The following is a 27,005-nucleotide window of genomic DNA, read 5'->3' as shown; positions in this document are numbered from 1 at the left end:
TCTGTTTCCCGTGATTTCCACGGATTACAAGGGGTACCATTGTCAACGATGTTACCGTTTTTGGCATCAGACTGTCAACAGACTCCCACAGTCCCAACACCGATAGACTCTTTCTAATTGCTTGGCCCAATACCCTACTGTTAACCGGAAATTTTTGAGCTCAGGTTTTTTTACTAACAGCTGGTATGCAATTTAGAATTAAAATAATTTTTTTACGGAGAAAAAGCGTACTTTATTGCTTAATAATTGTAGGACCTCGCTCCTCTCGGCCTCAATAGCCAAGACGTGTCATAAAAGAGGGAAGGTTCCGAAGGATAAGTCCGACATTAGTTTACAAACGGTGTGCACGCCGAAATCACACCTGAAGGAATTTTGAGGAATGTTGAGGAATTTTAATAACACGTAAACAATATCGTCAATTGTATTTTTGCTAAGCAAAGAGTTGCTTCAAACGACCTCGGAAACCCTTCATTTCTCGATCTGCGAATAACTTTTGGAACGCCCTGTATAATCAGCGATTTCGAAAGAGTGATATACCAATGTTCCAGACATGTGCAACTGTTTTGATGCTCGACATTAATGAATATGCAAAAATGTTTAATTTCAGAAAACAAATTCAATTGATTAAATATGAAATATGCATATTTCGAGAATGTTTCGCAGAATATATTTGAAATTTAATACGGATGTCGACAACGTTGATTTTATAATTATTCCTTTTTATAAATTATTCTAGTTCATAGAAGTGATAACATCAATACACAGATATATGAAGAAATACTGTTCATTTATAATTACTGATTAGAAAATATACTAATAGAAAATAAAATAGTTTTCGTCACTCTGCTTCTTATATTATTGTCATTTTTCTGTAAAATCTCCTATATAATTTAACCTAATGTTGCAATAATGTTGCTTCCATTAAAAATAACATCGAGGAACATATATTATTTAAAATATAATAAATAGTATCAAAGGTTCGAACTTGAAGTCTAATGCCAGGTTAAGTCAGCCATTTTGAATAATCATCTTTTACTCTAGGTGACGTCAAAATGAATAGTTATCGTTGTTTCACTGGACTTTGGGATTTTCAATACACGCACTATACGCATTAAACATGCTGTGTCTAATAGTTGTGTTTACATATAGTTTAAGTGTTGCTCACACTAATTAGTTGTGTAACGATCGTAGTGTCGAATTCGTAGTGTCGTTGTGTCATAAATTCTCCCCGATTGCCTCTCAACTTCTAAACAAAGATTGACCATTTGGGAAGAGATACGATTATACGAGCCTCACGATTCGTTTTTATAGTTGTGTAGCGACCGTTCGTTCACGATTACCAACGGTGCGATTGTATTAGACACGATCGAGAAATGACGATCGGCGAGCGATCTTTTTCTATTCGTCGCCGAGGCGTTTCGCTCTCTTTTCTTGACGTCGGTCTTCGCGTATAGAAGTCTCGTGTTAATAAACCGAGTGTGGTAAAAAGGATAATTATTTATTCCGGCTAGCCACCTCAGTTGTTTTTATAGTCGTTTTTATAGACGACACCCGTAAAACGAGCAGCAAGGCCTAAAAAACGTCTTAAACACGTCTATAACACGACCATAAGATGTCTTTTTTTAAATGTCTAAAGGAAGTCTAAAAAATTTTGATTTATAACACAGAACGTTTTTAGGCCATTCGTAGGATTTTCAAGACGCCTTGAAGATGTCCTCGAATGTCGCACACCAGACGTTTTTAAGGCGTCTCTATGCTATCTGAGTATGTATATGTGTGTTAGTAACACTATAGAAAACATTGTTTTTTTTTAATATTTTCAATAAACGACAGTTTCATGTCTTTATTTACGTTCCTTTTTAAAATTTTTAATTATCAAATTTCATACAATTTTTCGAATCTCTTTCGGAAATTTTAGCGAATTGTATCAACCTGGTTTGTTATTTTTCAATCAGGTGCACACAACTATTTTCGTCAACAATAAAATGATTAATATCCTACAATCTTTACTATTTGCCCGAAAGGAATATTTGGTAATGTGTTTCTTAAAATGATTATGCAAAAATCGTAATTTCATCCTCTGAATAATAATATTGTAAGCAAACTGTTTACCTCCTAATTCATACATGTCTGAACACAGTTCTAACATTTTTTGATAGTTAGGACGTCTTAGTAAAAAAGATATTTGTAAACGATGCGTCGAACAACCAACGAATGAACAAAAATTTTTAACGGACAAAGAGTAATATTTATTCTGTGAATCGATCAATGAACGATTAACTTTATCGAGCGAAATAAACTCGAATATTTATACAGTGTCATATCAACAGGTTGCGATCAGCGATCAATTTTCAACTTTCAACTGTCCGACCAGGAAAATGAATAATCTATATTTTCCAATAACTGTTGTTTCAGTTCGTTTTTCTTTTAACTCTGCGGACAATATTTTAAACGCCGATGAAAAAATGTAACAGTAGATTATTAACATAGTAAAATGCACATAATTATGCAAAGTAAAACTTTATTTTTACAGGATAGGGAAAATGAAATGTTACAAAGCAATATCACTTGAGGAACAAATTGTTTGGTTCCAAGGGGCACATGTTGCGGTGGAAATTGTTTTTTTTTTAAAGTCATTTTTTGAGATTTCAAGGTCATCGATGTTTTTTCAAATAGAACTATGTATTTTTTTTCGATGACATTATTACCGATTTTAAGACGAATCCAGTGACCTATAACTCAAGGTCATTCTAGCCGCGCAAAATATGAAAATAGATGAAAACCCGAAAAATATCGCAATAATCACTTTCATAGGATCCACTAACCTTGGTTTGGTTCTACCTACAGAACATGCTCGAAATGATGTTCGTTCGTCTTTTGTTGAGTCGTTCACCTCACGCAACAGCATAAACATATTACTTAGTTACGCATTACCTTCTAATGTGAATACGTCGGATCGCGAAAATGAACGATTTTCAAGAAGCTTTTGATATGTTAATGGTGCTGGGGGAGTGCCGCAAACACTACAGAAACGCCCAAGATTTGTACGCGGCTCGTTATCCGGATAGGCTACAAAAGTCACACATGGCTTTTAAGCGATTAGCTGACCGTTTTTGTCGCTTCGGTACCATGAAACAAACACGCGTGAAACGTCAACCGACAATTATTGAAAATAATGCGCCTGCTATCTTAGCTTTAGTTGCACTAAATCCACATGTAAGCAGCAGATCTGTCCTAAGAATTTTGCATTATTGCACCTAAGAGTGAGCATTATTATTCTGAACTAATATCAAACAAAGACTTTACGTCACATTGCAATCGTAGTTCAGAATTATAATGTTCACGTGGTGAACGCGCCATGCCTCCTTCCATTCCTTGCGTAGCTGGTTCTCCTGCGAACCACTGTCCGTGGTATTCCTAGTTCTTCACACGAATATTCGAGATTCAGTACTAAGTAAATGATTTGTTCTCGTCACTATTAACAAATATTTGTGCGGTAATTTTTTGCACCGCTATTCCCAAAATGCCGGCATTTTTTGACACTATACGTAGAAATGATATGGTCTATATAAAGACAACGTAACTTGTTAAAAATCATATCTTTTTCAGTGAAATTTTCGAAAATGATATAAAACAAATTTGTCTTCATTGGAATTGTTAAAAATTAGAATTTACTTTATTTAGAATTAAAAGAGCAAGGATCGATTATTTTCTGTAATATATAAATGACAAATTTTCGACATTTATAGCCGCTGAATAGTGGGTATTAGGAGTCCCACACACGGGAGAAAAGACTCTAAGTGCATAAAGCATTTCCCCACCTCAAAAAATACTTTTCCAAATATCTTACTGTATTAAAAAGAATTAATCTACAAATTGATTGTAAAATATAATTTTATAATAATAACTTTGACATAACGTACAAATTGATTAAAATAAATAATTTTAGCAGTTTACCTGCGATACAATTTTTGTGGCACGTTGCACTGTTGATATTATTTATCATTGTTAATCTGCAGGTTTACTCTTTTTAACCACTTCGGTACGGCGCGCATCGGCCACGAAATTGTGCCCACAGCCGGCACTCACCATGCGCATGCTACTTCGTGCATCGACAGTGAATCCGTTTTGCTCTTTTACAGATCTTTGACGAGAAAAGCTTATTTATGTGTATTTCTGGACGTAAACACTGCATTTGTAGAGATAAGGCAAAAGTTCTTGGCAGTCGACTATAGTCGACTATAGTCGATGCTCGGCCGTGTGCGTTCATATCACGGCCGTCGACTATAGTCGACACTCGGCTGTACGTGTTCATCGGTGGCCGTCGACTATAGTCGACGCTCGTACCGAAGTGGTTAATAAAGCAGTAAGCTTGGAGATATTCTTTTGTAACAATTTTAAAAAGAAAGTGATAAAAGTGCCATCCTAAGCGTGTGGGAAACGGCGACCAAATGGTTTCCTACAAACATTTCAAAATAACTGAATTTCAAAATACCTAAATAAAAGTAAAAAATATCTCAAAAACAAAACAAACTCTGAATGCAATAAACGGTTTTAGATATCACTCGAAGAGCTGCAGTTAGGAAGGTCGCCCAGTATTAGCATCGGTCATAGAGAAAAACAGACCCGTCTGTAGTAACTAACAAAATCGACTTCACCGCATACGAAAAAAGTCACGGGCCGATGTTACCGAACGCAAAACCATCCCTATGGTCTCGCAAACATCGGAACAACAGAAGGAAACATTTTTTTATATTCTCCCTGATCGCTGAACCGTGTGACGCAACGTTGTACCCGTTTCACCGGTCCCGATACGTTGCTGAACGAAAAAAAAAAACAAAACAAAACAAAACAGGCAAAAGGGTAAAAAAGAGCGAGAGAGAAGAGGAAAAAAGAAGAAAAAACGAGAACGAGCCCGTCAGCGCAAAATTTTTTGCAAGGCGATGCAAGGCCACGCTTGAAAATCCGGCCGCGTCACAGAACGTACAATTACACGCGTAAAAGTCGTGTTTCGAATATCCAACCCCGCTCTGCGCTGCGGCCCCGAAAAAGAGGGAAAACTTTCCACGATCTAGCCGAGCGAAATGCGCGGTGGTTCGAGAGTTACGATCGAATCGGATCCGAAGCACGCGAGCGTGTCCCTCGAATTCGGATTACACGCCGCGAATCATTTGTTACATCTGGCTTGGCTGTATAATTTGTGAGAAACAAGGGGACACCGAACAACCAGAAACGAGAGACCGAGATAGATGGATAGATAAATAGAGAAAAAGGAAGAGCGGAGAGGGTGAGATAAAAAGGATTGCAAAAGAAGCATCGGACATGGCTCGCGCCGATTTGAACGAACCGATCGGAACGATACGTTTATATGCACTACAAACATGTGCTCCTGGCAGTAAATATTTGGCCAAAAGCAATGGTAACGAATTCATTTAAAGAAGCAAAAATTTTTGTACCTCAATTACCATAACATAAATATATAAGTGTTGGCAACTTTAAATTGGACATATATTGAATAAATACGTGGCACGTAATTTGTATTTTAGCTTCTCTTCTTGAAAAATACAGTGAACGAAGAAAGTGACGCGTGGAAACAAGTATTTAGCCAAGTGAGATCCTAGGAAAACGAAGAAAATATTTTAGTATAACATTTTTTCATCCGGTGCTCCGTTTTCATGATAATCGACTTCAAAATTCATTCAACTTGTAAACCATTTAATACAATTTGCTTGTCTCTGCCCGGGAGAGTGTTTACAAACAGTGATACTTGTGCGGTTGAAAAAATACAAAGTGTGTCTACTGATTTCTTATTTTTTATTTCTTTTTACTACTACTATTACAATGCTACAATAACGGTTGAAAATGTCTTCCTCGCAGCTGCATACACAAGTTTGCTCAATGAATTAATGACATCTGGACAGATTGTAAGTTGTCGCTTTTTAATTTTTCGAACGCCTCGGTAATCTTATGTTTCAAATGTGTAACATTTCGTTATAAACTTGTTCTTTGATATGACTCGACATAAGTTGAACGAACTTTGAAGTCGATTATCACGAAAGCGGAGCTCCGAATGAATAAATGTTATACCAAAATATTTCCTTCTTTTTTATGTAGAATCATCCCCGACCCGGTTGTGCTATGATTTCCGAGACACCCTGTATACAACGTGCGACCCGATGAAATTTAAACATTAGATATTTTCATAAATAATGCTCAATCACACAAACGCTTGACATACTCAAATGATTTATACTCTGAATTCACAAAAAAAATTTCATTGAAATCGGTGACCCGAAGTGCATGACCTCTCCTTGTATGCTACGATTGCTATTGAGTAAGACCTGCTCATTATTCCAATATTCCGGGGACTACACGGTTCTTACGAACTTGACACGTGATTTTCTCCTAACTAGCTCGACATCTGCGGCTAAAATGATACATGTATAAGTTCGTTGAACATATAAATGTATCAGTTTGTCAAAATTCGTTGAAATCGGTGCATGCTCCATGCCTGACGCTTCCCTTGTGAGAGACGAGCAGGGAGCTCGGGAGCTCTCGGAGAGGGACAGATGAAAGTAGACGGAAAGCTTGACAGACACGAGATTTGAAGATCGTTCGGCGGACGGAGGCGGGGGTGGCGCGTCGCGCGTCCTCTCGGACCGCGAGTCGTGAAATTCGATTACCGGCGAAAGAATAGACGTAAGGACCAGAGAAACGGAGGAACAAAAAGAGCAATTTGGGCGTGTGCACGCCGACCGGGCGGCGATTAATCGAATTTAATTAGCTAATTAAGGGAGCAGCGCCGAAAAGACGAGCGGGACGAGGTAACGGAGTGGCTCGTTAACGGATCCGCGTATCGCGCTCGAGGCGCCCGAACAAAAACCATTAACGTCCGCTCGAGCGATCAGGCTGAAAGCTTTCTCGAGTGTCGCCTACCGTCCCGTCTCCCTCTGCACCCCTGCCTGTTCCCGCCCTTCACCTGCTCCGCCGTCCCTGTTTTCTGTACACACATATCGGTGCACGGTATACGCGCTCCGCGAACAGGTGAGTCGAAGCACGCGGGGCGAGCACAGGCGTTACAATAACGGCTCTCCAATTAGCCACGATATTTACATTATGACGCGATCGGCTGAAAAGCCGTCAGAAGCGATCGAGCTTGCCGTGTCACAGCCACCCTCGAGCCTCGTTTCGCCCTCTTTCGCCCAAGTGTACGACCCTTGTCAGACACCCCGGTGAACCGTTCACGGTAATTCTTAACGGGATTGTTGCAACGCTCCTCCCACCCCGACACCCCCTCGTCCTTATGCTCTTTCTGCTCTTCATCCTCCTCCTCCTCCTCCTCTTACTTCTCTACTCCTCCTCCTTCTCCTCCCTCTACTCTTCCTACACCTACTACGCCCCACTTACTCTTCTTACTCTGCCACCTCCTTTGCCGACACGCTGTTTCTCTGTTTTCGTTACCACCGCCGTTAATACGCGATCTTCGCGACGCGACGCGGCCCCCTCGACGCTCGAGGTGAGAGAATCGACGCGGGATGAGTGTGACATGACGGGACCGTGATATCGCGTGACGAACGTCATTAGCCTCTTCCAATCGATGCGCTTTCCAACAGGGAACCCCCGAATGGATACAATCGTCTGTCAACGGGGTGCAAAAAGATTGTACTTTTTCAGGTGTTCGTTTTCAAAGACTCAGACTCACGGAGGAAAAATTAGTGTAGTATCGTAATGTGAGGCGTGTGTTAAAATATCAGGACAATGTAGCTTTTAAGACATTGTAAGGACCAAGAGGCGCGGCGTCAAAGACAACGAGCGGCATCTCCCGTTGCGACCGCAACATTTTATCAATGGAAAGCGAGTAAGGGTTTTCTTCGTCTTCTGGAAAGGCGATCACAGTTGTTCTTAAAATCAAGAAGTGAAGATGTCTAAGAATTGTCGAGTAGTCGTGTCCTCGGTTCGTGACATTTTCTGTTAATAATTCCACAGTATGCAGTTTTCTAATTTAAATAAACTTATTATTATATTCCTACAATATTATCATGTATATTTTTTTAATATGTAACAAATGTTGTAAACAGAGAGCGTAGCAATTTTATGTCCAATTTATGTGTTCAAGAAGGGTGTAAGGGCAAAAACGCTACTTAGAAGAAAGCAACCTCCAAAGAATTGCGATCAATATCATCTGGACACAAATAAAATATTCTTTTACAATCCTTGCTAATAGGAGAATATACATCACAATTTATAATTTTGTCTGTCTGTAAAAGGATTTCCCTATAAATATATTAGTCAAACATATTAGAGATTTTGACAAATAAGATTATGCAATATAGTAACAATTTCTTAACCCCTTGCACTATAATAACGAGTCAGACTCGTGACGAAGCTTTCATGCAAAATCTACTAAATATTAATATTATCAATTTCTTTTAAATCGAAATCAAATTTAATTCTTCTGTGATCAAAGCTTAAAAATTGAATTAAATAAAAATAGCAGAAGAAACAACAATTGTCTAGTCCTATTATTAAAAATATTAAGAACAAATGAGTGTTAATCAGCGCGGCATGAAGGGAGTCATAGTGCAAGGGGTTAAACAGTATATCATATTAGTTCCCTATTCCTGCAACTGTGTTCCAACGAAATTTTGAAATCTTAATTAATCATTTCATAGATGGAAGAACATATTTGTTTTCCTCTCACATAAACCTACCGCGACGAAATTCCACGTGAAATTGATTAGCATCCACCAGACATAAACGATTTCACTCACCAAGGTTTTGAGATCCTTATTGAGGTCCTCCAAGTTGGGACCGGTGCAATTGCGATTCTGTGCACGAGTATTCGAGCCGCTGACCGACGCGAGAATTCTCTTCCTATGCGCTGGCTTCTGAATTTCCAACACGGCCGCGAGTTCTACCTCCCACACGCATCTGACGCGGTCCATGTCGGTGTACAAGTGTTTTCGGAAAGTCTCCGCGTAATTCTCCAAGTGGATACTCTTTAACCACTCATCCACCGATTGACAGCTGTTACCGGTTCGCTTTTCCACTCGTTTGTTCAACAAGCCAACGGCGTCCATGATCACGGCTCGTTCCTGATCGCTGCTGATCCCCATGTCCTTCAGATCCGACTCGTCCAGGACTCCGTTCTATAGACAACAGCGCAAAGTTTGATTAAACCCTGTCTTAAATTTTTTTCTACTGTGACTGACATAAGACGAATATCTAATTTTCGATAATACTGTACGACGAGTTTCCATTTAACGAATTATTATAAATACGAGGTTTATACAGCAATCGAAAAAAATGTCTTTAAATATCTTATACATTTGTATGCAATTTCTATGTACGAGGAGCTCTAAGAACAAGATAAGCGATTAAAAGATTTGGAATCAACTAATTTCTGGTTTGAAACTGCGAACGTGAGTAGATACTTGTGAGAAATAGCGTGTCGACTGGCTCGATGTATTAAGAAATCTTGAAGAAGGAAGTGAAAAGTGTACAATATTGAATTTTTAGTGTTCTGAAAACGTGTGATATTACGTTAAACGTTTTTAGTTCCATTATTACTATTATGTGAGCACAAATAGGTGCAAGTTAATTTCTAACTTTAACTCTATACCTAATCAAACACTCATGTGTTAACATAATCTAAAAATTTAATATCTTTTGTATTTTTGTAAAAAAAAAAGAAATAGCGAGATTACACAAAAAATAAAAAGCTCATTTCTTTAAATTTTCGACGTACACTCGGATAAAAATTTGTTAGCAAGCTAGTAATCAGAAAAACTAAACCTTGAAACAATTAAAAAGTAAACTAGTCCATTTAGTATCGACAAACTGAAATAATGTGGTGTAACTTATACTTTTACGTGTGAGTACTTTTGTGGACCACTGTATTTCGAGAAAAATGTTGTTAGTGCTACACCATGGATGAGGTATCTCAGACGCTCTCAGTCTGTGCTAGTTGTTCTGCTCTTACTCTCAGTCTACCACAGTTTCTCTCTCCGTGAACTCAGACAGTTGGATCAGTTTCTCTCAGTTTGTCCTACTCTCAGTTGGTTGGTCAATCTGTTCTCAGTTAGTTTGTTAGTCAGTTCTTGGTCAGTCGAATTCAGCCTTCAAGGATCGATTCCAACATCCTTGCAACTTCAATCATGCACAATTTAAATACAATATTATATATACGATCTATTTAACGAGCAACTATTTTTCTTTAATTAGACGGACAATGGTATTAATCCCGTCTCTCAACATAATCGGCGTTACAAACCTTGATTCCCGTTAATATTCTGACACTTTTTTTTTCTTAAACTGAACATGAATATTTTTAGATGACAGAAGGTCCAGTTTATTTGATCACAACTAGAACGCTTTTTTGTTAAATTTTGCTATTGATTGTATTGACGAAAGAAAATAAAAAATTCTTGTTTTTTAATTATCTTATCTGAGCCTATCTATTTCGGCATATTATACGTGCACACTTTCACAAATTTCATCGGATTCGGTTAATTTTGTTGTGAGCTGTAATCCATTAAATTTCGCAAAAATCATAGTTTTGTCCCGATTTTTTACACTATCGACAAATAAGTGCGAGAAGTTTACAGTTTTTTAAATGTTTTAATTTTTTCGTTATCGATAATACTTTATTGTAACATTTCAATGACTACTCACGAGATTTCTCATGTTCGAATGCTGAGACGTTAAAAGTAATAATATATTAAAGATATATTTGTAACTTTTGTGATATACGGAGATGTAACAAGAAGAAGCGAGTGATTTAAAAGAAGTCGCGGTGAACGGTCAGAAAGATAAGTTCTTCTGCTTTCCCAAATAAAGAGTTACTGTTGGTTGTCATAATAGTTTTGACATTATTATGACTACACTCACACAACGATACATCAGTTAGAATATTAACATATTTTTAACTTCCTACGTGTATTTGTTTCCCATTTCCAAACGAGAAAATCGCTGGTCTTAGAATAAGTCTACGAGAAATGATATGCGATCGTTTAAGTGTTAATATTGCACAAACATAATTACGTCGCAAGGTATCTCTTCCATACGGTTGCATGAAAATTCATATCTCGTCCGCAGACTAACGCGACACTGTAATCGCGAGATATCTAATCCATAGTCACGAACAGGTTAAAGTGGAGAAGAAATTTGTAGGCGAGGTACTCACGATGAACTCGAGATCGTCGAAACCGTAATTGGCTAGAAGAGTCTCGTAATCCGCCAAACCCAACGTTGACAACCACTGACCGAGGGAAGTCGAGACAATGGGGCTGCTGCTGGTGTCTGAACTCAAACCTGCGTACAAATCAGACAGAACCGTGAAGTTAATTCATGAAAGACACCTTCAATTCTCGCACCTCGCGGTCCTCCCTTGTTTGCCCGTTTCGGCGAACCGACTTGGGCTTCGCTGACGTCAAATAATTATAAGAGACGTTAAAGGACTGCTGTCTAGTTGAGTTCCGATGAAAGATTTCCATGAATGCTTTGGCGATGTTATGACACGCTTAACCCTTTAAAGCCGAATGGTTCTCGATGGTCGCCGGAGATGAATGCAGGATCATTTTCAGTCGTGATTAAGTTTTTATTGCAAACTAGTAATTGTTAAACTAGGAATTGTGTACATGAAGGGGGGTCAGAAGCCAATCAGGGAATCCACTTTTCTTCGAAAATAAATTAGGCAAACAAATTTCACATTGATATCAATAATAGCTGGCAGCACCTGCGTTCACCATGTTATGATTAAAAAAAACTATTCAGAGGAAATTGTTTTTGCTAAAAATATTGACAACTTTCTATTGATTAACTTCGTTTGTATGTCATTTTATTAAAAAAAATTGTGCATTATTAGTGGCATTATTAATATGTACAGTTAATTTGCAACATCCTTATTTATCTCAATTTTAATATTAATGGACTTACACTGATCGACTTCTGAGCTGCCCGTTTATAAAAACTCGTCTTACTCCATCGCCATTTCGCTAAACACTGTATGTTGTAAGGAAGCCGTCGTATCACTCACGGATCAAAACGACTCTGCATTCGATATACATGGGTTAATAAACAATTAGTACTAGAGATAGGATCAAGTGATGGTTAAATAGATTCAAACCTTTAGCAATGTAGCTTAACGAAAATTAAGTACAAGTAAACGAAAATGCAAAAATAATTTACTTCTCACATCTTAATCCTTTTTATAAAAATAATCTACTAAATATGAATGTTATTTGTTTCTGACAAATTGAATTAAAATTTAATGGCCTTATTATTAATGTCTGAGAATGAAAGTCAATTTGAATAATAAAATAAAAGTGGTGAGTCAACGTTTTGTTAGGTTGATTTAATTATTTTATAATCACTTTTAGATGTGACTTACATAAAAGAGTTACAACAATTTTTATATGTTATCATATTTTGTAAAACTTTTAATTAATCCTTCATTAGCCACAGATTAACTTTTCTGACTTGTATCATTTCTGTTCTCAGTGGCTCATATGGTTTACAACATAAATATCTAAATTAAAGTAATTTAGATACTAAAAAAAAGTCTTGAAGATAATATAAAAAAATATAAATAAATTATATTTGTTCATTCTGTCGAATCTATCTTTAGATCCTATCTTTAATTAGTACACCCAAATGATAATATGACTTCACGATCGATCAGACTTCGGAATAAACTGAAGCTGAAATGAGAAAAAAATTTAGTGTACCTAGCCTCGTCTGGAACTCCTTCTCGAGTTCAGTGACGAAGACCGACTCCCTGACGAGGCCGGTCCCGAAGGACGCCATGATCTCCGAGATTTTTGCCCATTCCTCCTGCTCGTCGAACGGGCTCATTATGCTAAGGGATTTCTCGTCCCTTTCGCGGTCACGATCGGACAATCGGAACGGGACCTCTCCGTCCTCGATGCGGTCCCCGCCTCCGCCCTCGCCGCCGGCTCCCATTCCGCATGCAGATGGCCCGTAAACGTTCCTCAGCCGTCGCAACGTCCGAGGCCGCTCAGCTGTCACGGATCCTTTCAACAAACCTGTCGAAGTTACAACACGCACGTTACACGCTGACCCAGTGGAAAGAAAAAGTATTCTGTTGACATGTCAATTAACATTTCTCTCGCTCGATCGTTGATCTCGCTCGATTGACACTCTCAGTGCCCCATGGTTCCGAGAAATGGAACACGGAGTGAATTTGGTCAGGGTTAAAAAGGTAACTTTCACGCTATGGGATCTGCAAAATGCAAGAAGGTTCTCAGAAGGTACTTGGAATTTCCAGATTTCATTTCAATTAACGTTAACACTAAACCTACTGAGATCTAAAAGCGACTAATAAGTGTTGATTTGTAAGAATGGCAGGATAAAATTTATTTAAAATTTTCAAGATTTTTCTGACTGAATAAATAAATAAATTCAATCATATCTAATGGAAACAACTTTATGACTTCAACAATTATGAAATAAGAAATGCGAAAACAATCATTTGATCGGCGGTGGTAGGTTTAGTGTTAAGATTTTGTATTCAAAATTAATACTTTTGTAAGTCATATTCATCTCTTTGCACAACAAATTAATCCTTTTTAGGGTTGGGTATATTCATTTCTTTGGACACCAAATTAATTCTTTTGTGGGTTACGTTCACCTTTTTGCAAATAAAAGTAACATATTTTCAGGTCCTATTCATCCCTTTGCAAATACAAGTCAATGGTATCGAATTATTGATTTCAAAGTTTCTCGAAAGTTCGCAGTCAAATTACTTAAGTATTTTGAATGTTAAAACGTTTTGCTATATGTTTTAACGTTCACTCGCGTCGATATTTAGAGTGACTTCCAAAAATATTCGGACACTAGTATAACCTAAACTTGTACGCCATATATTTAAATAAACATACATTGAAGAGAAAAAAGTCTTCAGGGTATATAAAAATGGAGTACATAAATCTCAACATACAACAAACTTTCGATTTAATATAAAATGTAACCTGCATAATGCAACAAATATAATATATTTTTTTAAACATATGGCGTACAAGTCAAAGTTATAATAGTGTCCGAATACTTTCGGGAGTCACTGTATGTTGACACCTTCAATTGTTAGGCATTCTTGCATATCTCTGATATGATATCTCTTTTGTTTTAAATTTGATGTTTGCTTTTTGTTGTTAGTAGTTTGTAAAAATAAATATTACTGGATTTATAACTGGAAGAAGGAGGAAGACAACCATTCGGAGACAACCAGATAAATTTGAAAAGTTCGAGAAGTTAAAAAAGAAACATTTCTTAGTGTCAGCAAATTTAAAAAGAAGTTTATGTTTGCCCAAATAAATTACGTAAATGAAATTTCATGTAAATGAAGGTAATTTATACAGTCGTATCAATGCTGCGAAGCGTTTAATATTTGCTCAGGAATATTATAAAAAGCCAATTTTGTTATGGAAAATAATTATTTGGAGTGATGAATCGAATTTTAAAATGAAGTTAAGTAAAACAAAACAATATGAATGGAGAAAAGTAGGAGATGCGTTTAAACTAACTCTTGTAATAATCGCAGAGAAACTGACCGGCGCCAGGTATGTTGAATTATTACAGAAGAACGTCGTTCGTTTTCCAGCAAGACAACGACTTAAAGCATGTCTCAAGGATTACAGACGAATTTTTTGAAATCGACAATATAAATTTGTTTACTTGGCTGCGATTTGTGGCAGTAATTAGAACGTCAAATAGTTGCAATTAAAACGTACATAAAATCAAAATTTATAGAAACATCGGAGAAAAAATTGAATGAATTAAGCTCCACTACGCTGAACAACTAAGTATTAAATTACAATGTCAACATACTTTTCGTCTACAGTTATATTAAATATTTGGTTTCTCGATATAATTCTGTATCTACATAGGTAGGTATTCGCTGGCATTTCGGGTACTTTTTTCTGTTTGTTAAACTTCAATAAGCGCATATACGCAGTAAATAAGCTCTGAAATTTATGTCATTAACACTAGATTGCCTAAGCAAGTCATTTTGACTGCTTTTCAATTTCAATTAGAAAAATAATTATGCAAATAATGACACAGCTTTTTATAATTTTGTGACTTTTTCTGCAACATATAAATGCGTTTATTAATCATTGTTGTTGCCCCCCCCCCCCCCCTCCTTCATTTCCGGTATATATATATGTGTGTTATACCTATATTGCCGAAAGGCAGTCATTTTCCCGGCTTCAAGCTCCCGTCTTTCTAGTGTTAACTTTATTTTTGATCATTTAATATAATACGTTACGTGTCAACATAAGTACCGAGGCGAGTGTCGTAAGCTTTCAATGAATTCTTTGCTCTCATCATATTCGTTGCATCTGCCAGATAACCGGCAAAAGTTCCGTATTATCGTTTCACAAAGAATAATTTAAATAATTATGATTCTGTGATATCGGAGGATCCATATTTTTAATAGTTGTTAATCGATAAAATTCCTCCGAGAAATTGTTCGAACGAAAGTACCGATCGACTTGTTGACGAGACCAACGTTCCTGAAATTCGCGATCTAGCGAACGTCGTGTTCGGCAGGCAAGCTGGCCAGCAATTCCGGACGGGTATCTGGAATCAACCGACGGATATCCATAATGGATAAGCGGCACGTACGAACGAATCCGCGGATACGTTGAATATTCATTACAGATTCGACATTGTTCGATGCCTCCACAAGATTAGTTCCCCGAAGATAATCAAGACCAACTCTCGACGCCAATGTCGTTAAACAATCGCTCGCCGCCCTTAAACGCGAACTTCTCCTCTACGCAATCTCAATGTGTTTAATAGAATTTCTTTTAACCCTGATCTCTTCTTCGAGTCAACTTGACACTATTTTCAATTCCCAGAGTATATTATTTTCCTATTTTCAGGAGAATTGATCTGAGACTTTATGAGTTTTATGTTATTAACATGAAGTATGTATATACACGAAAGTATTCGAATGCTTGTATTTCCAACATTCAACTAGTTTATATTAAGCTGAAGCAATTAGAAAGTAGAAAATAATTCAACAATATATACCATTTTTACAGTCCATTTATCGTAAAGACATACCAGATGTGGCTCACAAAAGTATTTGAACGTGTTGAGGTTTTTAATGTTTTAGTTCCTTAGAAGCGTGGTTCTTGGTATTATGTGTTTTACTTTATTGGGTTGTTCTCTGATACACGTGGTATCTGTTCTACGGAAGTGACTAGACTAAAAACTTGAGTCGTAGTACAGTGGATGCCTAATTAGACACTAGGTGTCGTTCTGCTATTTATCGGTAATGTAGGATTTATCAGTTATTCCACAACAGAACGGAACATTTAATAATTATTTCAATTGAACGATTAAAGGTTTTAATAGGAAGTTGATCTACCGTCTTCTTTTTTATAAAAACCCTAAGTCTGTTTTCCATTCAGTGGACTAATTTAAAAGTAATATTTGCATCTACTGATTGCCATATTTTATTGTATTTCGTTTTAACGCTTCTTTCGAAGTAATATCCGTATTTATGTGTGGAATATTATACAATAACTATTCTTTGACAATTTTAGCGGCATGCTTCGGATCATTGTCCGACAGAAATCAATAATTGTTTTGTAAATTCAATTTTGGAACACTGTTTTTTAAATTTTCCTGCAAAACTTTTTAGTACTCCTTTTTGTCCGTTATATCATCGATAAACACAAGGTTTCGCATTCCACTATATGCCATGCAGTCTCAAACTAATATAGATGCACCATTATGTTTTATAGTCGGTCGTAGATTTCGCGGTTTTAATTACGCGGTTTGTTTCGTCCAGACACTTTTATGTCCATCGCTATCAAGAACATTAAATTTACTCTCACCAGACAGTAATACTATGTCCCAGGCGAATTATTTTTATAAGTCATTTTTTCGACGAATTTTAAACGTATAATTTTATTTCTCTTATCTTAAATTTCTTTTCTTTTCTGAAAATACCTTGTTATATGTGTCATGTTATATCGAATGCTTTAGTTTAATATATATATTTAGTTGAATGTTAGAAACATAATTGTTCGAGCACTTTCGTGCTTACATTATTATCAATGAAAAGGTATATAACATAAAAAATGTGACAACATTGATTAGAAACAGTGTCAATTTAACACAGATGAATTTCACGAACAAGAGAAGACACGTCGCATCTTTTTTGTCGAGAAAATATCTGAAAGCTGTTGGAAGCTCACATTTTGAATGGATGTGAGCGATAACAAGTGAAAACTTGAACGATGAGTAACAGTAAAGGCAAATGCACATAGTGCACGTTGCGATAAGTACAAACAAGCAATTTGTTCAGAACATCATTGCATTTTATGTGAAAAATTGTCTAAATTGTCTACGTACGCTTTCCTTTACATTCGATCATATATGTAGCAAAAGAAATTGTTTGCCCTCGTTGTGTTGATCTTTTTACAATCATGTCAATTTAACACACATGGGGCATATTAAGTTGAATCAATGAGAGTAGAAAGAGTCAAATATATGCGGTCTGCGTTTGTAAGGAATTGTAGAATTTAAGGAAGGAAAGGAAAATATTTACAACTCCATTTTCACGTTTAGGTGAGAGTATGTAAATTTCTTAATTGGTAAAAGATAGCGGAGCAATGATTTATACTAAATTGTAAAGAGGAAACGATACGAGAATTGGAGAACGTAAATAATAGATAGAGATCCTGGAAATATGGAGAACCTTGTGTTCAGGGCGGGACGGAACAATGTCTGTTAATATCAGATTGGGTTTCCGAATATATGAAGACACCTGAAAATATTTGGCATTCTCGAAAATGTCGAGATTCTCAAAAATATCGGAATCCTCAAAAGTATCACAGTTTTTAAAAATCATATGCACTAATTCAATTTATTGATACAAAATTATCAACTTTGAAAAATAGAATAGATCCAATGCATCAAATATGTATAAATAGTAGTACTTATACATATGTTGAATACTATTTTTTCGTCTTCCACATGTCTTTCTTGCTCATGCTCTTTCTATTTAATCGAATCTTATTTTTTATTTCTTTAATGATCGTATATTTACTGAATTATTTTTTATTATTTTCTTCATTTTATTATATTTTTTTTCTCCATATCTTTTTACTTTATCTTCTCTATTTTCTTTTTGACACGTTATTTGGGCGACATATTGTGATATTCCAACACAGGGACTTTTCTCTTCATAATGACATAAGTAAATTTAATTTGATGAAGTATACAATAATTACTTTCCCGATGCTTCTGAGAATCTCGAAATATTCAGGAACTTGACTGGTCTCAATAAAAATTAGCGGACTCTTTTCAACCCGACATTTTCAAATTCTTGCACATCTTTATTAATGGATCTGTAACTTCAAAGATATTCATCGTTAGAAAGAGATAAAAAGTTATTCATGCACATACAAAAGACAAAATAAATGCAAACTAGATGCACGAGCGAGAAAATGTGCTGTGATCGATACAATTTCGCTTTCTACTGATAACAGTGTAAAGATAAGCACGATTCTAGATATAAATACGTTTAATTTCTATTTATTAATAGACTGCGGATTTTATTTGTCTCTGACTAAAACGAGTAGGTGCAAAATTTCAGTAATTGATGTCTCAACTTATTAAAATTAAAGAAAAAAATCTATAATTCTTTAAGTGACTTCTGCTTCTGTTATAACAGATGCAGAATATTCTTATTTTGAATAAAGATCCATAATCTAATTATTAGATATAGAAATTAATTGTTCTCGATTTTAAGAAATGAAAAATTCTTAAAAAGGTAATGACAATAGCTTGATTCCTTACTACTGTTATCTATAATACGCCAAAATGACAATTTGCATGCACTGTTACAATAGAAACCCAGCAGTTTTAAAGCAATGCAGTTGAGACGTTTTTAAACATCGTTAACTTGTTCAAAACGTATCTTCGTTAAATAGTGTCGTAACGGTTCCAAGCAAGTAGTAATCCCATTGAATTTGTGATCACTAAACTGCGGACCTTTACGCATAAGTCTGTATTAAATTATAAGGCGCGAATATTGAACAAAAACTTATTTCTTCTTTTATAAACAGGCTCTAAAAAATATACTAAGAAAAATATAAGAATATACATCTTTCTGAAGTTTTGATTATTGTATGTATATTTGACATACAAAGTGTATATATTTGAACACCCTGTATACATTTTTGTCATAGCTGCATAAAGACCAACTGTTTAGAGTGCACAATTCTTTGATTATAGTTAGTACAAATCGTTTAGATGAATTTAGTCACGGTTTTTCGGCGATCCAATGCAGATAGCAATGTCGCTTGTGCGCTATCATTATTTAATTATTTATTAGATTTTTTATTTGTGAAAGATAATACATAAATGTCAGGGCGCAAAAAAAAAGTATTTGATCTGGAATCGGGTTATCCTCTATGATCATCACAGTAAACAACACAAACAGGTAAATTTGGAGGGTGGCATGAAAGTAATAAATACAATAAATAAAATAAATATAATAAATAGAGTTTATATAAATAAACTTATAGACAAATTCAAACTTATAACTAGAAGAAAGAAAACTTGCATATTACATGTTAATATTAATAATGCGTACATCTGCCTTTGTTCTGCATTACCTCAATCATTCGCTTTGGTAATAATTTATTCAAAGCTTGGATTGTATTGTATTTTCAGATAAATTTTACTATTCCGCGATAATGGATTTTTTTAACTTATCTATGTTGTGATATTGTTTTCCATTTTTTTAAACAGCTTTTTTAAAACATATTATTTAAATCAGAAGAGTGTGCTGGGCATGGCAAAAGAGATATACTATCTTGATGAAAATAAATTCCTTTATCGCGGAATGGCACAATTTATCTGAAAATACAATCCAACATTTATATAAATCATTACTTGAATCATCATTACAAGTGATTCAGAACAAATGCGAACGTACACAACATTAATATAACATGTAAACATGTAAGTTTCCTTTTTACACTAATTATAAATATAATTTACCTTCCAAATCTACTTGTTTGTTTTGTTTACAGTGAAAGTTGAAGGGGATGACTCCATTCCAGATTAAATTCCTTTCTTTTAAGCCCTGATATTTGTGTATTATCTTTCGAAAATAAAAAGATCTAGATTATATGGAACAAATTAAAGGTAACACACGTGTGCTACCATTTTTTCCGGTTCTGTATATCAAGAGAATAAAAGTAAAGTAGAACGTAAATATGACCATTCATTGATATCATGACCTAGTATCGATATTTAATTAATGTACACATTATAATGTGTACAAATCCTTATTCTTTATAAAAAAAATATTGACGTCAAAGGAAGTCTGGGAAATACAGTCGCGGAAGTTAATATGCAAACGTTTGGCATGGTCAACTGTTAAATATTAAAAGGCTGAACGATAATGTCAAGTAACAAATGTGTCTAAAATAATACTGCTTGGAAAAATGTGATACGAAAGAATTGTTGAATAAAGTACAAAGTAGAATAGTGTTACTAGTGTACATTCGAAAAAAGTAATATTTCGACAAAAACAGTCTATTTTCATGATTGAACACGATGACAATTCAAACGAGATGAATCATTACAAAGCTATATAATTTGTTCTTAATCTTGCTAATGATGAAAATGAGCGAGCAAGACGAAATTAAGCCCCAAACAAATGCAACGATTGCAACATCGTGTTCATGCTTCTTGCTAAACCATTATTAATTCGTATCAGCGTAATAATGAAAAAAACTGCACCGTTATTATACAAAATCTGCTATACACATTACACTGTTGAAATAGAATTAACCTTTAAGTAAGCGCTTAAAACGAGACGAACGCATATTGTTTTATAACAACAATATGATTGGATCTACTCAAACGTCGTACGATTTCTACTATAGCATACGCTTGGATAAAGAAGTTTATCAACAAATTTCTCAAAAACAGTAACAGTAAAAGAAAAAATCGGAACCAGTTATATTGGCTAGCTTGGTAGTTCTAGGTAATATTTAAAACAGAAATATGAACACAAGGATAAGTTTAAATGATAAATACTCTCTGTGTGTTTATGCATTTATGGTAGATGCGTGTTTGCAAAATACATGAAAATGTATATGTTGATAGATATGAATTGTATTATTATTCTACGTTCGCCATGAAGAACTTTTTAGTTGATCCAAGAAAATCCCTCCTTAGCACTTTATTTACTGGCATTTTTCTATGCAATCACCTACTTGAAAACGAAAATCAACAATCGGGAGTTTCTTAAAGAAAAGTCTTAAAAGTGACAACACTTTTATGGACGAACATTATAAATAAATAACTTCTTTTGAAATCTTTATTTGAAAGAAAATTATCGAATTTCTTTTAGATAAAACACAATCATTGAAAAAACTTATCAATAGTATTATGATAGACAATGTATTAATTCAGAATATGACTAATGAAAATAAGATAATTTCACCAAATAAATGTTAAATTGTACGTCATCAACAACTTCTTCAATATTCTTACATTTTGTGGATTTAAATCTCATTGAGAAAAAAGCGTACACCTGCAGTAATAGACGCATTCACTTGATCCATAAAATCCGCCCTGTCCAAAAAATGGTACAGAGGAAACTTTAGGACTAATTGCCACCAATCCCCACTCATGTTTTAACACCTTCGCGAAAATAGAGTAAATGCGTTTCCCTAATTGGCAGAAATTATCTCTTGCTATTATCCCCAATTTCTAGGAAATTTGGGACACGAGCCTGGCCGATTCATAACAAACCACGCCTCCTGACTCCCATCATCATTTCGCTCCCCCGTTCCTTGCATCTTCCATTTTCATTCCATTCTTTTAATTATCATTGGTTAATTATCATTCTACGCCGAGTGCCGCATAGATGCCACATATGCGGCATCGAAATGATGTGTATACAAGTGCCATATGTAGTCGATGAAAACATTTTTCATTATCGGTTGAACATTTTCTATTCATTTTATTGGCATATTGGATTAATCACTTCTTACAGCTTCTTAAAACTTTTGAAAATTTCTTAAAACGAATTGAAGCGAATTTTGGGAAGTCATAGACAAGTGACACTACGTGCAGACAGAAATTGTGCCATCTTTTTAGCATCATAAAAATTAATTTTCAGATCTGAGTAAATAATTCCGTCGTTTTCATATAGTTGACTCTGCAGTCGAAGCGATCAATTGCCACAAATGTATAAGATCTGCAGTTTAACGATGACTCACACTCGATTCGACTATATTATCGTGCAGATAAAATTCCACAATCTCCTTTAAAGTTCGAGATAAAACTCTCGATCGAGAACCTGTCGCGCAGCCCGTCGATCCAATCACCGCGAAGATGACAAGCCACGGCAGACAGATCGTCCGCGAGTCCCGCGAGTTCGGCATCAGAAAGTAGTGGTTGAAAGTGCAATCGAGCGGCCGTTTCGCTCGCGTTTACGTCATTAGCGAGCGACAAACAAAACCGTGCTCGGCCACCACGACGACAGCTCCAGTCGGCGCCCAGGGCCCTTAAACGTCCGCATCGTCACGCCCCGACAGGTGCGAATAATTCCCGGCATTGGTGGTGTTCTCTCATTCTTCGGTCTTTTCATCGTCTGGAGCTTTGGTCGGGTTCTCTCGCGAGGGAGGCAGCCCCGACCGGGTAACGCCGACGTTAAAGACAATCCGCCGTTTTCAGCGGTCTGACAATCGACGCCTCGGTAATACCCTCGGTGCGGCGTTCGCCATGGAGATTCTTTCATACGAATTTCACAAATGAGAATTCGCGATACACGGCGCACGCGAATGGCCGACGATGTCTGAAGGAGGAGGGGCAAGAGTGACGGGGAGGGAGGGCTTGGGGGTGGGGGGTGGGGGGGGTGAAGAAGAGGGAAGAGTGGAACGAGGAAGAAGAGGACGAAGAGGAGGGTGAGAGAGCCGCCTCGACATCGGCACTGACGAAAGAAAAGAAAACGAAGGGAAGAAGAGCGACGCGCAGGCAGGGGGGGGGGGGGGGGGGAGGCAGAAGAAAAAAGTACCACTTTAAGCAGCGGCTATGAACGCCTTTCAAAGACGCTGTGTGTATCCTCTCCGCACGGGTGCACCCGAGAGGGTGGCCGCGAGCGTGTACCAGCGTGCATGTGCTTGTCTCGTGAAAAGCTCATAAAAATATTAAACAGAGAAAGAGAGCAAGAGGCAGATAGAGGATATAGGCGGGTGGGGGACGAGAGGCGCGGAGAGAGAGACGGAGGAGGCTCGCGCGCACGTTACAAGCACCAAACGTACGTAATTTTAATTAAAGCTCCATGATGAAGGGCGTCGCCTGCTCGCGCGCACTCCAGCCAGCAGCGCTATATTATGTAGGCAGTTATTCAAGTCATATACACAAATTACATAAATCCTCATCGTCGTCCCTTTCTCCTGCTTTCCACCTTCTATCTGCCTTTCCCTTTCCTTCCACGCGCCTCCTCCTTTACGCACCCGTCGCGGCGCGTCGCGTCGCATCGTCCGCCGCTTACCATCTCCACGACATTTGTTTTGCTCTCCCTGTCTCTCCTTCTTTTCTTTTTCCGTTTTGTTTTTTTTTCTTATTACATCCTCCCTCCACCGGGACCGCCGGCTCTCTATCTCGGTCTTTCTCGCCCATTTTCTCCCTCTCGTTTCTCTCGTTGCCATTCTTTCTGTCGTCGCACGAGCGACCGCTGACTTTTACGGCGAAATAGTTTCCCTCACGAGGGAATCCGTTTACTCGCAGTAATTGGGAAGAGCTGCGACATTATGCGCTTTTTCTTCCTCCTTTATTTTGTCGCACGCTCGCTCCTCCCACGTGCTAAGGAACCGGCGCGCGCGCGCGCAAACGCGTTCAACGCGCTCCTCTCTGTTTCCTTTCCTCGAGTTTTTTCGACGTTTTTGTTTTCGACACCCTGCGCGCTTCTTCAACCCCCTCGATGCTTCAGCGGCCCATCTTTTCGTACTCGCGTGTTCCGCCTTTTCCACCGGTTGCCGCTAGAGCTGAGCGTGATGGTCGAATCAGTACTTCGAGGTGATCGTTTGTAAGATAGATAGTTCAATGTACATTGAGGATCATAATTATAGCACTTCTGGATTAGAATACGAAATTGTCGACTAAAGTAGATTTCGACGAATTTCATGTAAATATCTATGAAGTTGCTTCTACATAAAATATAAAACAGTGGAGATCTGATTTTTAGTTGTTACATTACTACACTCCATCATTACTATGCCAAGATCGATACTTTTAGATTTGTAACCTGAACTATATTATATTTGTAACCTGATTTATTATAACTTAGTAAAACGTATCATTTACAAATTAAACCTTAAATTGATATTTATAAGAATCGTATATTGATGATAATAGTAACACCTTGTAGTTAATGGTTAACCAAAAAAAGTGGCAAAAAATGTTTAAAATAGAAGTTAATGTGTATTTTAAGGAAAACAAATTGAAATTACAAAAATTTTTTAAAATCTTTTTATATGATAAAAAGCGCAGATCACCTTGACTTTTTTAAATGTTAGTTTTGACGTCATAGCGTTATAACTGACGAGGTGACAAATTTAACGATTTACTACACGAGGGGTCTTCGCGAGTCCTTAGAAATTCGCAGTAATTGGGAAAATAATTTTCCAACATGTTAATGAAACGTAGCTTTATAGTAGTAATATTCGTCCATCTGTTTCGGTAGTTTGGACTTACTTGAGAATATTTATTGACATATTACCGACGGGAAATTAGAAATTTCGTTTTATTCTACGCATTGTAATATGCATTTATTGGTGTTTTTTTTTTACAATTTAATACGTATAACTGTTGAAAATTTCAATAAAATATAATTACAAAAATACTTATCACATTTTTAGTCTACACATGTTGATGAAATTCTATCTCATTAAAATCAGCCGTCGTTTAGGAAAACTTTAATATTGTAAAAATGTTAATTAATGTGTTAACATTGTTCTAGTAAACTAAGCAATACTGTAAATAAGAGATAAAGATATAAGTTTACTGTTTATATTCTTCTTCAATGTATCCTTGACCCTGAATTGCATATACGTTTTATTAACATATACAAAAATTATTTTCTCGTATTACACAGGTATGTGCATTATTTGTACGTACATTATTAATATTATTACGTATTTACATTTCTTATCACGAATTGAAGTACATTATGGATCAATCCAGAAGTGATAAGAAATGTACATACGTTCTTTAGCAATGCGACGATTTCAATGTTGCATCGATGTAAACGGACGTTGCTTCGAACATCTTTTATGACATAAGTCTGTTACCTGTTATCGAATGAATCGTCTAAATACCTGCTACTTTACTAGGAATACAAAGTATAGCATTCCATTTAAAAAAAATGAACGTGTCCCTAAAATCGTCAAAATTCCTTCACCTATAAAAATGTTATTATTAGCGTTCCCTTCAAGCTGTAACGTTTGTCTGTATCTCAAAAAATAACTGATATATTTAAGGTGATCAAAGTTATTGTCCCAACCATTTATTGCTCGTATTACATAACCATTTAAATTTGAAGACTGTTTATGTAGTACTATTATTTACGTACTACTATTGTCTTATATATTTTCATTATTTATTATTTATATTATACATCACGAAATCATATGGTCATTAACATATTCTTATAAATATTTTATATTTTATTTTTGCAGCTATGTATTACTAACCCTTTGTACCCGAATGACGACATTAAGGCGCCACTAAAAATTATTTTATCACGTTTGAAAATACTATTAACATTATCAAATTTGTTTATATTTAAAAAACTGTTAAAGGTTAACTGTTATATGAGTCACAGAATTCAATTTCATATGTATAAAATATACTAGATAAGATTTTGAATTAAAATGAATCCGACTGCAAGCGATTAAATGTATTTAATAATAATTATTATGTTATTATTTAACAATATTGTGTAAATAAATATACCTCGAACAGAAACAATAATATTTATATATGATTATACATGATTGACAGATGCATACAGTGCCATCAGTTTTCAATTTTTGTCAATAAAGAAAATACCATAAATGTTACGTGAGATAATAACTTGACATACTGTTCGTAAAAAGTGTAAAAAATGTTTGTAAAAAATCTTATCATTCTACTTAAATAGTAGATAAATCATATCTGCTCTCACATTTTATAAAGATTTGATCAAATAAGCAACAAAATGAAAAAACCATTTGAAATAAGTTCCAAATAATAAAATAATCCAAAGCAACAGTAAATAACACGTAACCAGGTACTTTAACAATAAACTTTCAAATAATTTGCTTCAACAGTCGGGAAGCGAAGAAAAGCCACATTTGACCTAAGCTGAATTAGTGTACCTCAGACATTGTGAAGTTATAAAAGTTTTGTTATCAGAAGTGGCCTGACAACGCTGGCGAAATATTGACACATATTCGTCCCCATGACGAAAATTCGTCATTTGTATATTACAGAAAATAATTGATTCTTGTTCTTTTAATTCTAAATAAATTAAATTCTAATTTTAACCAAGGATGGTATAATTTATAACCATCACTGAAAAATATATGATTTTTAACAAGTTACATTGTTTTTACATAGACCATATTATTTCTACAAATAGTATCAAAAAATGCCGACATTTTGTGAATGACAGTGTAAAAACTTACCGGAAAAATATGTGTTAATGCAAAATACAAATTATCTTCATTAATTGAAAGATGCAGAAGCTGAAAACAAATTTGTTTATTTTCTTAATAATTTCAACGAGTTTAAATATGTTTACTACTTTGAAAAAATCGACAATCTATTTATCACAGAACAATTGTACGCGCATATCCATGAATCATTCTCAGAAATTTGCTCGGAACGTTGATTCTCGCTCGAATTGCAACGTCGATCAAAGCAGACGCAAAAAGTAATGGACGTCTACCAGTCCG

At 35.9% G+C, this 27,005-nt stretch overlaps 1 protein-coding gene across 1 annotated transcript in view; it reads right to left on the bottom strand.

The window, feature by feature from the left end:
* LOC144478399 (ankyrin repeat and SAM domain-containing protein 1A) overlaps positions 1–27,005 on the bottom strand; it is a 163,522-nt gene that overhangs the window by 16,362 nt on the left and 120,155 nt on the right. The window contains exons 11-13 of the mRNA XM_078196242.1: positions 12,729–13,046; positions 11,186–11,313; positions 8,772–9,149 (exon numbers count right to left, since the gene is read on the bottom strand). Of these exons, the coding sequence (XP_078052368.1) occupies positions 8,772–9,149; positions 11,186–11,313; positions 12,729–13,046 (824 nt within the window). The remainder of the gene's footprint in view (positions 1–8,771; positions 9,150–11,185; positions 11,314–12,728; positions 13,047–27,005) is intronic.

Source organism: Augochlora pura, chromosome 2, assembly GCF_028453695.1.
Source record: "Augochlora pura isolate Apur16 chromosome 2, APUR_v2.2.1, whole genome shotgun sequence".
NCBI lineage: Eukaryota > Metazoa > Arthropoda > Insecta > Hymenoptera > Halictidae > Augochlora > Augochlora pura.
Note: the sequence above shows the minus strand (reverse complement) of the source record. Positions and strands in the feature narration are given on the sequence as shown.